At 42.8% G+C, this 15,623-nt stretch overlaps 3 protein-coding genes across 8 annotated transcripts in view; 1 reads left to right on the plus strand and 2 right to left on the minus strand.

Annotated features, from left to right (window-relative positions):
* Positions 1–4,279: 4,279 nt before the first annotated feature.
* Positions 4,280–8,420, minus strand: LOC125709807 (sodium/myo-inositol cotransporter-like). Its single transcript, XM_048978691.1, has 2 exons — positions 8,132–8,420; positions 4,280–7,522 (listed from the first exon to the last, which is right to left on the minus strand). Exon 2 carries the CDS (start codon positions 7,329–7,331, stop codon positions 5,211–5,213), a length of 2,121 nt encoding a protein of 706 aa, XP_048834648.1. The 5' UTR covers positions 7,332–7,522; positions 8,132–8,420; the 3' UTR covers positions 4,280–5,210.
* A 523-nt stretch (positions 8,421–8,943) lies between these two features.
* atp5po (ATP synthase peripheral stalk subunit OSCP) lies at positions 8,944–11,591 on the plus strand. Its single transcript, XM_048978704.1, is given in 8 exon segments — positions 8,944–8,964; positions 8,967–9,008; positions 9,658–9,708; positions 9,923–10,033; positions 10,344–10,473; positions 10,589–10,701; positions 11,022–11,108; positions 11,365–11,591. Coding segments are annotated over 8 exon segments (666 nt in total). The 3' UTR covers positions 11,476–11,591.
* Positions 11,592–11,947: 356 nt separating this feature from the next.
* The window catches only part of LOC125709804 (intersectin-1-like), a 44,935-nt gene continuing 41,259 nt past the window's right edge, over positions 11,948–15,623 (minus strand). For all 6 annotated transcript variants that reach the window (XM_048978679.1, XM_048978682.1, XM_048978681.1 and 3 more), the window contains 2 exons: positions 15,213–15,386; positions 11,948–15,108 (listed from right to left, as the gene is read on the minus strand). In XM_048978679.1, coding sequence (XP_048834636.1) covers positions 14,960–15,108; positions 15,213–15,386 — 323 coding nt within the window. In that variant the 3' untranslated portion in view covers positions 11,948–14,959. The remainder of the gene's footprint in view (positions 15,109–15,212; positions 15,387–15,623) is intronic.

The raw sequence follows: 15,623 nt of genomic DNA on the forward strand, positions 1-15,623 counted from the left end.
CGATTCTTAATATGTTCCCAGGGATGGGACCATAACATTAGAATAGAAAGGGTAAATATGTATTTATTACAAAACAATAGAGGGTAAATATGTATTTATTACAAAACAATAGAGGGTAAATATGTATTTATTACATAAGGCCACATCCTGTAAAACAGAATTTTCCAAACCCGGTCGTCAGGGACCTATAGACGGTTCACATTTTTGCTCCCTCCCAGCTCCCTGCCAGACAGTTCACATTTTTGCTCCCACTCGGCTCCTGCAAGAGCAAAACCATGGACTGTCTGCGGATCCCGGGGGACTGGTTTCAGAAACATTGTGTAAAGGGTTATATGTCCCTTATGAGGTCACTGACTCTGCAGCAGATTTAAGCTGGGAACGTCTTCATGGAGAAATGCCTTTCACCCATCTTTGGTCCAGAGTCCTGCTGTTATTGATCAGCATTTACCTGACCCTCTTTGTGCTAGGGATCCTGTGTTCAGCACATTTCACAGGCTGTGCTCTCAGATTTGACTGGTGTAGCAGTTTTCATTCATTTCCTTTCTTTTTTTATCCCTGTCTAATACCAACTGTTTACAAATTTCCCAAATGAGAGTCTCCACGTGTACCGGTGTACCACGTTAGACTCATGCTGATGTATCATCGCTTGATTGTGACATCCGTGTTCACATATTATTTATCTGAACATCTCTGAAGAATGAGGAGTCCATAGGCAGGGCAGTCGCATACTTACAAATGTCACTGTGTCAGCCCTGTTCTGAACCTAATCATCCCACTATCAGCTGTGTTATATTATGGAATATTCTGGAGCCCTGCAACCAACCCCCCCCCCCCTCCACCCCCCACCCCCTCCTGAGATTCCAGACCATCTGACCTCTGTATAGCCTATAACCATTTTTATATGGGAATAACATCCAAACTCCACAGTCAGGAAGGCGTTAAACTGGCAAGCCTGCAGGTGTTAAGCTTCAGCTCCAACAGTGCTAATCACCGATCCACCACATTAATGACTTAAAATTTGGATGCAACTAGTAAATAAATAAACTTGCATAGAAAACAGCTGTTCAGGAATGCTGTCCCGTGGGCAGCTCTGTTTATTGCCTTTATCTGCTCTTAGAAGTGGCTGTCATCACCCTCTGTTGTGCTTTCTGAGTGTCCACTGTGGCTGGAAAACGCTGCTCCTTCTGACCCATGGTCAAGAATGTCAATATTCATGAGTGCCAGAGACGACAGAGCAGGACAAACTGCATCCTGACTCTCCCAACGCTCATATAACTTCTTATGAGATTTTACTGAACATATAAGAAATGAAGGAAACATTGATTTATCTGCCCATCTTTCATAACGGCTTATTCAATACAGGGGAGTCTGGATACAAGGCAGTCTGGATATGACACCCATAACCATACACTATAGGGCAGTGGTGCTTCTGGCGAACTTGTGGGAGTTGCAGTTTGCTAAGTTGGCGCCACCTCAGAAGATGCCGCCCAGGGCAATTGCCAGGATCTGCCACCGAATATGAGTAATTTAAGGCTGCCACATTCTCTAATTGCACGTCTTGGGCACGTGCAAACTTTGCACAAAGTTTTCTGATTACAATGTGTTTTATTTTAAAGACAGTTACATTGCATTGCTTTACTAAGTTTCATTCTTTAAAAATAAATGTAACTCTGAACCACAGACCATATACTAATGGAGGGGAGTTCAATGTTTTCATACAAATCCATTTTACTTTCCGCCCAAATGAACCCAGGGGTGCAGAAATGCCCTAATATCCCTTAAGGGCGGCTGCCGCAGCGCAGTTTGAGCTCGTTCTGCACACGCTCGCCTTCTCGCAGCCTGTCTGCGTGCAGGTCGCACTACAGTGACTGCGCCCTCTCACACCATGTCTGCGTGCCGGTTGCACTGCAGTGACTGCGCCTTCTCGCAGCCTGTCTGCGTGCCGGTCGCGCTGCAGTGACTGCGCCTTCTCGCAGCCTGTCTGCATGCAGGTCGAGCTGTAGTGACGGCGCGTTTTCGCAGCCTGTCTGCGTGCAGGTCATGCTACAGTGAACTGTGCCTTCCCGCAGCGTCGGCGTACGCAGAAAGCATCAGCATCCGCGGCAAGGCGAGACGGATCACCCCGCACCTGCCTCGCCAGTTCATTCGGTTGTGAGGCGCCTTTCTGCTCATTGCCATATGCTGTAATCATCGTTATGCCATTTCATCCCTCACGGATCAGCCTGTTAAGTCTCCCGCGGCCGCAGGAACGCTGGAACAGGAATACAGTCATACCTTGAACACTGCTGTATATCCGGAGCACCTGCCGCTTTCGCCTGAACGCATAAAAGTGTCCCCTCCCCTTTTATGTTCCAATTGCCCTTTTTCTTTAACCGCGTAATCACCTCTGGGCAACCGTAAAAATTCACCGAGGGAGACCCCCTCACCATGATGAAATTTTACCGAGGTTGACCCCTTCCCCCGGCCGGCAAAAAGTCGGTCACCCCTGCTCCAGCACTGGTCCCTCTAGTCTGTGCACGTTACCGATATGCCGGCCGGTACTTACCGACGTGATGTAAGTGATTTAGTTTTTCCCTTCAGATTAGTCGCATCAAAACCTGCCAGTACTGAATAGGGGAGAACTGGCATCTGTTTTTCCCGACTTAAAGTACTATATATATGTGTGTGTGTATGCTGTGTATAAATCACCTGAATGACTAAGAAGCATACTGACTGCCATTGCACGCTCTAAGATATTAAGGACACAACCCTTTTTTATCGGATATAAAGACATAAGCAGAAAAGCAAGGTTATTAATTGATTGGTTAATTTATTCATTTATTTCAAAAATAGTTTATAAGTAATCAACAGTTGCAATATAGTTCATAGATTGTCTCGTTCAGGTTTGGTTTCATCACTGGTAGGGACCAAGTCAGCACCCCCCCACACACCCCAAACTCACATGGTACTCGCACAAAATTGACAGGGACATGTCCCAACTGTCCATACCAAAATCTGCGCCCCCGTTCAAGCCAAGGGACAGGAAAATCAAATTCTCTTGCACGATTCCTATAGACACTTTAATGTTTTAATTCTAGTCCACTTCTCAGCTTAAACAGTGCTAAGTTTCTGAAAAACAAAAAACTAAATAGTTGTGGGATGAGTCACAAAGCGCTTTGACCCGCTTTTGTAACCCTTCCCTGTTCTGGAGCAAGCTCTCCGTAGCCACTAAGCAGAGGACGCCATGGCGCTGATTCGGCTCGGGCAGAAGCTGTGGGAGACTGGGCAGACAGTACAAGGGTTGTACTGGCTGTTGAGCCGACATGTGACAGACCTCCAGCAGTGGGTGACGGCCATGCAGATTTCAGGATGCGGGCAAGAGATGCATGCTCTCCTAGCTTACACTCGCCAACTATCAGCTTCAAGGATACATACTGGGGGCCACAGGCGGACAAAGGAAAACATCCTTTCAAAATCCGGTTTACTGACTGTTTAAACGTCATGTTTTCCCAGAGCAAATATGGCCTCTGGTTTATTTTGGGCAGGTAGGAAAAGCTCTGTCAACAATTCAGGAATTTGGGTCGACACCATTGCGAATTCGCAGGACATTTTGGTCAAAACGTAATTTTTATCACGGGCATGATGTTTAAAAACGTACCTTACATGCATTCTGACACTTACACCGAGGAGTCTTGCCACAGACACATTTGTCCGTGTAAGGACATGATGACAATCCCTGGGCAGGATTATAGGGATTATATGCAAACTCCACACACAGAACCGAAGCAAGTACAGCAAACAGGAATATTTTCAGCAGAATAAACAGCTATCTTATGACAAAGAGAACGGCAAGAACATCAGTGAGTTTTCAAGGATGGCTCACTGCGTGGAGGATCTTTTCTGTTAAACAAAACCAAGCAACTCTATTCTTCAGAAAAGGCACATAGATTTAGCATTAGCAAAATATTACCAATAAATACCAGGTAAAAGCACGTGGTGTGAGTGTCACCAACATGTTTTAGTGATTCAAATGAAAGAAGTAAATGTCGTGTCATTAATTGCCCACTTCAGAAACCAGAAGCAGAGAGACCATTCCCCTTATCGAGGCAAGTCTGTGAGACAAGTTAGATGCAAACACTGATCACCAGACAACACTTGCTAAAGATTTAAGACAAAGCTAAAATATAAAGGTGATAAAATAAAGGTAATAAAAATAAAGTCTATTCTTTGTCACATCAAGTTTTAGGTTCAAATATCAAAAATGCAACTGAGAAACTTGGGGGGGGGGGGGGGGGGGGGCTGGAGCACAGGGCACAAGGCTGGAGTGGACCATGGATGGGAAATATAAATATATGTAATACAAATTCTGTTTAAAAACGTTTTTTATATTGCATAAATTCTGAAAAGTTCTGAGTTTCTTCATTTTGCTTGTGAGGGACACTGGGCCGGGGCCATGTGTTTAAAATGAGACTGTTTTAATGTTCCTGTCTGCATGTATGTATTTAAAAATACCAAAAGCCCAACAACATTTCATGGCCGAGCTATTTGTTGTAAACACATAATGTTTGTGCTCAGAAACCTCAGCACGTCAGAACCCTTTCGCATTACACATTATGGGTATTCATGTTTTAGGGTAAAGAATGTTATGAGACATATATTTACAGCTTGAATGCAAGCAATTTGGTTATTTTATCCAAAGTAGATAACTGAATCTTGGGGGTAATGTCTATAAGGACCACACCCAAAATGGAAAAAAGAAGTATACAGTGTAGAATAAAGCAGTTTAAATACACTAATATGTGGAAACACTGCAACCTTGCACTGAATATGCAGTTATAGAAGAGGGATGGATAGATTATCTATGGTATCTTAATCTTATTACAGATGCAGAAAACTGCTAAAATGCAAAGACGACTTAAAAAATACTCAAACACCAAAAAACTTTCAAAATCATGAAATTCAGTCAAGACACTCATTCATGAGTAGCAGGCTTGCATCCACTAGGAACAGTAAGAGCTATATGTTTGGAGTGATTTAACTTCTGTCAGGGGCACTTAGTCAGTCACTTCTGTCAGGGACCCACCACAACAACAAACATCTTCAAAGAATCAGACAGAATGCAGGACATTCTGTGGAAATGCTATCAATAAGGTTACCAGAAGTCAACACAAGCTAGATGGCACCTCATAAAACATCGCAATGTTTCCGATTAATTCAAGGACAGCAGCTCTCTACAGTGAGAAGAAGATAAAGAGGAAGAACCCCACAAGACATATTAAAAACAGAAATATGTTAAGAATCACTTTGGTTGTCCAAGGTTCATACAACATCGCAATGAGGATCACCTCCTCCACTTCTTTTGGTTGATCTTTCTCAATGGGATCCATGTTTCCACAAAACCAATCTGACTTCTTCTTGCACTTCCCCCTCTCTTCACTACTTCTGACACCTTCTGAGCTGTCTTGGCCCACCGTACCCACATGACCATTCTCTGGCTGTTCCAGGGGTGCAGAAATCTGGTGGTTAGAGACCAGTGGGGTGTCAAAAGCAGGAGCCGGCGGCTTGAGGTCTGCCCTGTTGGGGCACAACTCTATCTGAACATCACCTTGTGCCAGCTGTTTGTGGCAGCTGTCATCGCTGCTGCAGCAGACCTGTTTATTGCTACTGTTCTCCCTATTTTTAATGCTCAATTCTGCTTTATGGCATAGGCCCCACAGAGTGGTGCTGTGGATCTGCTCTTGGCTTGGTGGTGGAGTGCACAAACTGACTACCACTGCCACCAATCCTGATATCCAGAATAGGACAGCTGCCACATACATGAAGTGGAAATGTGCAATGAAGGCCGGCCTCTCATCTGTCTGATTACAGCATGGTTCCTTGTATATGAATGCAAGGGCCAAACGTATAACCCCCAAAACAGAGCCTGTCACCCCTCCCCAGAAGGCACCAGTCTCATTACAGCGTTTCCAAAATACCCCCAGGAGGAAAAGGGCTGCAATTGGTGGAGTGAGATAGTCAGACACCTCCTGGATGTACAGATACATCTGTCCGCCATGCATCTCGACAATGACAGGGACCCACATGATGCCAATGGCTACCATTAACACCACAAAGAGCCGGCCAACCATCACCAGCTCCTGAGGCGAGGCGCTCCTCCTCAGCATCTTGTAGATGTCGAGAGTAAAGATGGTGCTGGCACTATTGAAGATAGAGTCCAGATCGCTCATCAGGGCCGCGATCATCACGGCCATCATAAGGCCTCGAAGGCCCACGGGCATGATGTTCATGACCAGCCTAGGGTACGCGATGTTGGAGCATCCAGCTTGATTCCCACACACCTGCATGCAGTGTTCAGGGCTGATGCACACGATCTCATCAGTGAAGAGGACCCGAGAAATCATTCCAGGCATTACAATGATAAACATGGGCAAGATCTTCAGAAATCCTGCCATCAGGGTCGAGCCTTTGGCGTGAGCAATGTTCTTGGCAGCTAGCACCCTCTGAACGATGACTTGATCCGTGCACCAGTACCAGATAGATGCAGGCATCTGGCCCAGTAGGAAGCCAGGCCACGGAACATCCTCATCCGAAGGGCCACGCAGCAGCTTGAGAGCCAGTGGTTTGGGATGGATGTCGCACGTGTTGGTATACGTCAAGTTAGTGCTCGCCAGGATGGCGCTGACGTTTGGAATGGCCTGCATGTACTTCGTCTTCAAACCCTCCATGCCTCCGATTTTGACCATGCTCATGACGCTGAGGATGACCGCTCCAACGATCATGAGGGCGGCCTGAAGGGTGTCTGTATAGATGACAGCCACCAGCCCCCCCGTTACTGTCAGCAGGGCGGTCATACTGATCAGAAGGATCACAGACAAGTACAGGTTCCAGCCCATAGACTCCTGAATGAATAGGGCACCTGCATATAGGTCCACAGATAGCTTGGTAAAGATATAAAGGACCAATGAGAGAGCAGCAAAATAGACTTTGAGCCGATTGCCACCATAACGCTTTGAGAGATACTCTGGCATGGTGTACAACCCCGCACTGATGTATACAGGGATGAAGACCCAGCCCAGGAGCTGCAGGAGGAACACTGCGTTGAATTCCCAGGCACCAGGTGCGTACCCGCTCATTGCCCCAGATCCTGCCAAGCCAATAAAATGCTCACTGCCAATATTACTGACAAACAGAGACGCCCCTATGGTGACCCAAGTCATGGACCGTCCGGCGAGAAAGTATCCCCTCACTGTACTCCGGTTTGCCTTCCGCATAGCTAATAAGCCGATGGACAAGACCAGCACGAAATAGAGCGTCACAACGGCAATGTCAGCTGCCTGCAGTGCAGATGCCATTTTAAATGGGTTTTTAACGACTAAGTCGGAAAAATGCAAAAAAGAAAAAAAAAAAAAGTTCAGGGTTAGTTTGTGTCCTGTACTTTGTGATTTAATGGCTAGATGTAAACAATAGTATCCACCAGCAGGGAGAAGTCAGTTTGCACAATCCACTGTCCGTATAGCTTGCGTGTTAGATGTTTTAGGAAATGCTGCACAAAAAAACAAGCAAACAAAACTATATTACACATTTTGAAAGACAGGAAAAAATATTAGGTGCCAAAAAGTGTTACATGACAGATAAGTTGATTTTTTTTTTAAATAGCGAGACAGAAAATGTTTAAATATGTGCACACTTTTACCGAACAAACGTGAAACTAGAACAACTTCACAGATGATCACTTTACGATTAAAGTACAGATAAAAAAATTGCTTAAATCAACTCTCAGAGAATCAGAAGAGAGAAAGCTGTAGAAGTGCCTTACAGTTCAGTATGTGTGTACACAAGAACTACTATTAGGGAAAGCGGAGCATCTACATTTAAACTTTTCTGCGGTACCCCGCACAGTAAAAACCTTCCACTAAAGGAAAATTCCAGTTGAGCTATTTAACTTATTTCATTTTCTGAATGTACTTACAGTAAAATACGGTACTTAAGGTGCAACTGTTCTTGGTTTGTCACTAACAACCAAACAATGTAACTACGTGCACATAATAATAATAAAATAATAATAAATCATTATTATTATTGTTGTTATTATTATTAATAATAATACGGTATTCTTCGGGTACTATAAGTACATTTTTAGACAATCACCTACCTTATTAAGAGTTTTGAGTTCCTGAGCTTGAGTTATTAAACGCACTTCTCCAAACTATCCATAACTGCAAAAATATCTAGAAGCAATGCTCAGATTCTCGACATATTTACTTAAAAAAATACTATTAACCGTTAGTACATTACACTGCCCACACAGATATGACCACTTTTTGTTAGCGATGCTCATTCAATGAAAATAAACAGAAAAGCTATTTGAGCTGTACATAAGGTTGACCTCGTCTCTGCTCGCCCCTTGGAGCCCCCATCCAGCTGCATGAGGAGAGTCTCAGCTCAACATCACGCAGGTTTGCTGTTGAAATTCAGCCCCTCCTTTTTAATAATTGCATTTCAGTTCAGCCGAGCACACGAGACCGGCGTGTTTATCACGCCCACTTGCCTACTGTGTACCTTTATCAGAAGTATAAAAACGCTGTGAGTATAAGAGATATAGTGAATTTATGGTGTGTGTGTGTTGATGGACCTGGGTAGTTCACAGAGTGCACACACACACACAATTCTTGTTAGATATGAGAAGAAATAATTCAAGCCAAGGAGACAACATTAATTCTCGAAAGTAAGATATCCGGCATTTACGTGTGGGTTATTGATTAACAGTTCATTAAACTGTGGTTTCTTTATTTAAACGACTCCGGTATAACAACAACATCCCAAAGCAACTGCAAAAGAGTTGTAGCATTTTTTTAGCGTTCATCACGACAAGCACACATTTCCTATAATGCACCTGTGGCGTTAATGTTTGGAAAAACTACGACACCCATCGTTCTGTTCGTTCTCGTGACGCTACATCCGTTCATGCGCACTCAGTTTGACCTACACAGTTTCTGGAGATCATGGCTGCGGTAGGGTTGAGCCAGCAGGTATGACATTCATTAAACCTTTTTAATGGCGTTTCTTTGGTGTTCACTGTTATGTATTTTGTGTGATGATTATATATTGCTCGGTGCATTTGGAAGAATTTAATGTATTTATTTAAATATGCTAAGTACGGTTTCTAACTAAGGCCAAAGGCCTTGCGTTCTTTGCTGGGACGGATATTAAGCGCCTGTATGACCATCCCCCCCCCCCCCCCCCCCAAGTCGCTAACGTATTTGTCATTTAACTTCTAAAGGCAATTAATAAAAATGCGTTTATTCTGTTTCTTGCATGGGAACTGTATTTAATCATATAACCAAAATGTCGCTTCAGAAGTGCATCTCTCGGCCTCAGATAATTACACATATAAAGATTATGCATAATTCCCCAGTCCAGCTGTAGTCAAAAGGGCTCGTAAAAGAATCATGCATCATTTGGCGTCTAGTATAACAGTACATACGTATGAGGTAGCGGACATAACTGGTTTGGCGCACAAAAGGCAACATGACCTTAATGTCTGTACCTCCTCCTGTGTATAATATAGGTTGCCTTTGTGGGTACTGGGGTAAATGTGTCAAAGTTTTTGGTTCAATTCCATACCGTTAAATCGCGTTGAAGTGATTATTGGCTTGAATTATTTCTTCTCTTCATTAGGTGCGCCAGTTCAGCACTACAGTCATTCGACCTGTAGCCAAGTTAGTCAAGGTAATTTAATTTGGTTTACAATGTATATCTCCTAAAATATTGCCAGTTGTTGTCCGTTCATTACTGGACTGATTTTGATTTATCACCTTGAAATGCTAGCTTAGGATTTGTTTGATCTAAAAATTCTCCACATGCATTTTTATAGCTTGTGTAAATGTCGTGCTGGTAACCTGGAGCAGTGCATGTCCTAGATAATGGCCTGTTCTCCCCATAGCCCCCCATTCAGGTGTACGGAGTGGAGGGCCGCTATGCAACTGCACTGTTCTCAGCTGCCAGCAAGCAGAAGAAGCTGGATCAGGTGGAGCAGGAGCTGGGCCGTGTGTCTGTAAGGAGTAACCAGTCACCTGTTACACTAACTGCACCTTGTGATGCAGGATGCCTCTGTGTTTTGTGCTAAATCCACCATGTTGACATCAGAATCTTTTAAATACCATTTTTCCTGGGCAGTTAGCCTCTTGGGATATTTAAAATTATAATAAACCATCATATAGAACCTAGAATCTGGATACACATTTTTCCTTTCTGGTCTCGACATAAATGCATCTGTTCAAACCGTTTGCAGTTTCTCTGTACCGTAACATTTGTATGCCAGGTCATTGAGTGCTTGTATAGAGATCAGCTTCTCTTTCCCACAGACCTTGATCAAGGACCCCAAATTGTCCGGCATTGTTATGAACCCCCATGTGAAGCGCAACATCAAGCAGAAGACCTTCAACGACGCACTGACCAAGGAGAAGCTCTCGCCCATCACCATCAACCTCATTAGTGAGTTCATTGGGGCATCAGCGAGCCATGATTAGTTCTGATACCACAGAGCAACAGGGTTGAGCATTTTCTTCACGGCTGGAGGTGACTCACTGTCCCTGTGTCGGTCTTTAAGATGTCCTAGCAGAAAATGGCCGCCTGACCCTGACTGCCGATGTCATCGCCGCCTTCGGGAAGATGATGAGCGCCCACCGTGGGGAAGTCATCTGCTCAGTTACTACTGCCCAGGTTGGGAAAACGCTGATGCTCTTGTCTGATTCCCTGTCCTCTGCCTGCCCCTAGCTGTAACTATGATACACATGCTAGCATTACACAAATGTTCCTGTTAATATAGACCAGGGCTATTCAGTCACAGTCCTCTAGGTCTGAGCCCTGCTGATTTTCCAGCCTTCCTGTACCTGTGAGTCAGGTGTGAATCCTCTGTGGCCAATCAGAATTGGTAATTATTAAAGTAACTGCTTGGGAGAACTGAAAGCACGGCCTGGATTTGGAATCAAAGTCCAGATTTAAAGAACCCTGACACAGACAATCCCTTGTATTTAACTCAGCCCCTGGATGAGGCCAACCTTGCAGAGCTGAAGACCGCACTTAATGGGTTCCTGCAGAAGGGTGAGATGCTCAAGCTGGAAACTAAGGTAGGAAAGCAGAGGGTGGAAGAAACTTGCTGGCAGCTGACTCCATTACTGAATGGTCCCTAGGCTTTAATTCACCATGACGCAGTGGCTTTCTGCTTATGCTGGTTGTTTTTTTCGTGGATTGTGGCTCCTGGACAATATTATAAATTAAGCTATAAAATGATCACAGCTGTAGACCCTTAAAAAATGGGGAAAAGCTTGTAGGAGGGAAATCCTCATGGCTTTAAAAACATTAAAGTTGATGTACTTTCCACAGAGCGATCCTTCCATTTTGGGCGGAATGATAGTCAGCATTGGGGACAAGTACGTTGACATGTCCACAAAGACCAAGATCCAGAAGCTGACCAATATCATGAAACAGACTTAAGTCCTGTGGACTCATTAGTTGGAATATTGGGGATCAGTGCCTTCCAAGGCCTGAATTGTCGTAAAAAGGTGTATCTGTGTTCATAACAACTTTAATAAATATTCTGTAATGTGGAACTCTTGTGGTATGGATGGAGGTGTCCTTTATTCACATTGTTGAATATATAGCTTGTCTGCTGGGAGTTAGTTGTCTTGTAGGGTTGTTTACTGCTACATTAATCCCAAAACTCCCTTAGACTCAGAACCTGAAAGAAAAAAAAGTATGAAATAAGAATTGTAATACATTTCTGGGTTAGATGTTCGTCTCAACATGCTAACGGTAATAGTACAAAGATCCTTATGTTTGGTATAATTAGATAAGCTGTTCATTCCATACTTAGTGCTCACTCAGCAATGTCAGTTCCTAATAATCAGCACAGATGCATGACAAATTGGGTGTGTCGATATGTGACATCGAATGGACAAGGTCGGTCTTAGAAATTACTTGATTTAATGAGATTGTACACTGTAGTTCTATAGGTTACAGCACTGAAAATCTTTCGTACAATGGATCTGACACAGTATATAAATCACGTCCAAAGACACTCAATATGGGGACAAGGGAAAAATGATGAAATGCACCAAGAAATGACCTAAATTGCACGGAATACAAATGTTTAAAAAGAACCCATGATTTTGACAGGGCTAAAGATGTTTCTAGTAATTCTGGCAATCTGAGAACATTGTTACCAGATGTTTATTTAGACCAATTTGGGGCATTGCATATGGTGTACTCTTTAAAAGAAGTGTCTACATACCTATAAATATACAAATACACCCCAACAAAATCATACAGTTTTCACCTGTAAACTGTTTCATTTCAAATGGACATGGGTTGACTATCTGTAATTTAAATATTAAAGATGCGTTCTAACATTTCCACATATGATGGTTCCATGTTACACTTCTTAGGCCTTGTTTGCAAGAGTAATTATCTGTAGACATGGGTTACGACTGGTTCTTTATTCATGAGAGAAAAGTCCCTCCTTCATAATGGATGGCACTCTGGAATGGTGACTTCATCCTATACACAGAGCCTAAGAGGAATGAGCAGTGACCAAGGTCTGGAAGAGCCGTACCTAAACCAAGCCTGACAACAGCCAACTCAGTCACCTCAGCTTCCCAGGACTGCAGGGCTGTGACTGGGCAACACAGTCGATCAAATGTCTCCTTGCCACATAATACACATTTTCACTCATGGAAGTTAATTGAAAAGGAAAATGAGCTACTGTGCCAGTCTGTCCATACTTGGAACAAAGCAACATTAAGTCTTTCTGTGACAGCGTAGGTCTTGGAGACACGATGCCTTTGTCGCGGTGTAAAAAAATAGAGCAGAAATAATTGAATGCAAACAGTATTTGTAAAGTGATACAGATGACATTGCCAACTCAACCGAAATACAAGACCAGGGAGTTAGCAGGCCTCAGTGTGGACAAGTCCATTTAATACTTATTTTTTATATAATGGTTTGGTTACAGTAGTATAGGTTGCTACAGTGTCCTCCTTTACCAAGCCACTAAAGGCATAGGCAAACATAGGCCCTAGAATTTTACACTCTGCATGTAGTTTAACGGAACAACTTTTAGGGATGGAGACAGTAATAATAGAGTGCGAAACGAATAAATAAAAATGCAAAACAGGACAAAGACGCACTGTATGGGTACCGTATTAGGCAGGGTGAGGTGCCGTATTAGGCAGGGTGAGGTGCCGTATTAGGCAGGGTGGGGTACCGTATTAGGCAGGGTGAGGTGCCGTATTAGGCAGGGTGAGGTGCCATTCTCCCCAAAGCTTCTGTTCCCTTTATTCTTTTTGATTGTATGAAAGTTTGTTTCTCAGACAAACAAAGTCCTCACCAAAAGCCACGTGCTGTAAAATTTTAACTTGACAAAAAAAAAAATCCGTTAAATACAAAAATGAAAAATGCTCCCCCCCTTCCCCCCCAAGTAAACATTTACAACTTCTGATATGGGTACTGCTAAAATCAGTCAAGGCAAGATCTGATTTAAACTCAAAGTTCTTAGATAAATTAAAAGACGACAAAAAAAAAAAAAAATCTATATTCCACAGTTACTTACAGTGCAGTCAAAATAGGACGTTTTCAGGACGCATCCTAAACTGAACTTTTCCAAAAAAATATTGTGTGTGATGTAAACTCTCTGGTACATATCAGTCACATCACACTGTAAATTACTGTATATCGTAATTTGTAGAAACAAAGGTAAAACTACAAAATATATACAATATATTTTTATAATGCAAATGTATAAATGCATTTGAAAGAAGGTACCGATTCGGGAATAACTCCTAAAATCAATACCACCAATGATCACATCTCTTTTCCAAACTCTTTTTTTTGTAGAAACTCAGATTATTTATTCTACAGTGCAGTCCATATATGGTAAACGCAATATACATATATAAACATCAGCTTCGAAAACAAGTCTTCAACAAAGCACAACATGTCTAGCTTTTTGGATTACATAGAGCTAAAACAAAAACCAGTCTACCGTGTATATCCATCCAGTGACATGACATATAAACCACATTCTCAAACCAGCATCACTCCCAAAGTATCTGAATCTCACTTATGCAAAGCAATTGCTTGTTATGTATTGTATCGTTGTACCATGTCTGACGCACCTGCACTGATCATTATGTAAAAATAATGACTTCAGTACTCAGTACTCAAGTAAATATATTGATCCATTCTGAAATAATGTGACCATTGTTCATACCATAGGCTAGTCTGTTCAACCACTCTGTACATTGGACATACACACTACAATACAAAAACATTCTGAAACTCTTCAAAGAAAGTTAAGGGTGACACGTTTTCCCCAATAATTTAAAAAAGTCCGACACTTGAGGCTCTTTTCTTCCCCTACAGCCATGCACAAATCGAATGAAGTTTTACGTTTCTTATCGAGTGTGCTCTACTGAAGACTCAAAACACAGAACCTACCCTACCCTAATTCCACATGGCGCACAGGCTTCCAAACTTGAGGGTGATATTCAAATAAATATAAATGTTTCATGTGACCTTATACATCCATTGGTGGGCAATGTCAGAAAATCAAAATTTTCAATCACTCATATACTTTTTAAATAAATATTTTTCATGTCAATAATAGACTCAAACATTTTTTAGTGTTTGGGACAGTTGGCAGAAAAGAACTGTACACCTGATCAAGAAAATTAAGAACACTTCAAAAATTCCTTCACATAATGAAAGAGTTCACAGAATCCTTCCCATGTGATCCTTCTGTTATGTCAATGTAAAAATGACAGTAATATTAAAATAATGATAAAAGTATCATGTGAAAACACAAAGAACCAAATGCTCTTAGAAAAAACACGCAAACACACAAACATCTTGGGTGGACACAGCATCCTGCACTCCAGACCTGCAAGCTGCATTATTTAGGGGGTGGGGGGGGAGTGGTTAACTACGGCTCATCAAAGAGCTGCAGGTCCAGACGCACTACGATCTCGCCCGTCGGGACTTCGTGCAACAGCAGTCGCTTGGTGATTGGACCCTTCAAACCCTGGTCCTTCTTAATGTCTGCCAGCCGTATCTCTGTCCTGCCCAGGAAGTCTGTCAATAGATACGTTCAAAACAGCTTTCATTAGGGTCCCAGAATGTTCCAATGACAGTTGAAATGTCACATGCTACATGCAAGGTCCCTAGCATGAACTGACCATCAGGGGAGAACTGGTCCCTCTCGAAGACAGTCACACACAACACATCCTGCTCCAGGTCTTTGATGAAGAACTGACAGTTCGAGTTCCATTTGGGGTTCAGTGTGTCCTGCAGCGTCTTGGTGATGTGGCACTGGGAGCCCATCGTCACTTCGCAGTATGGGTTACTCTTCCCTGGAACATAATCAGAATTAGAAGCCCTTAAGACCAGAGCGACCCAGAACGGTATTGGATCCCAAAATCCTAGGCTAATACTTTAGGGTCACTACAGGTACTTATACCAACAACCTTCCATTTACAAAGGTATGTCATTAAATGCTTCTTTCATTACTTTCGATGACCATGAATCTACTGTTCATTACTCTGGCTGTCACCTACAAGAGGCTGGGAGTATATCTAATACTAAGTAAC

The sequence above is a fragment of the Brienomyrus brachyistius genome, chromosome 16 (assembly GCF_023856365.1).
Source record: "Brienomyrus brachyistius isolate T26 chromosome 16, BBRACH_0.4, whole genome shotgun sequence".
Classification (NCBI taxonomy): Eukaryota; Metazoa; Chordata; class Actinopteri; order Osteoglossiformes; family Mormyridae; genus Brienomyrus; species Brienomyrus brachyistius.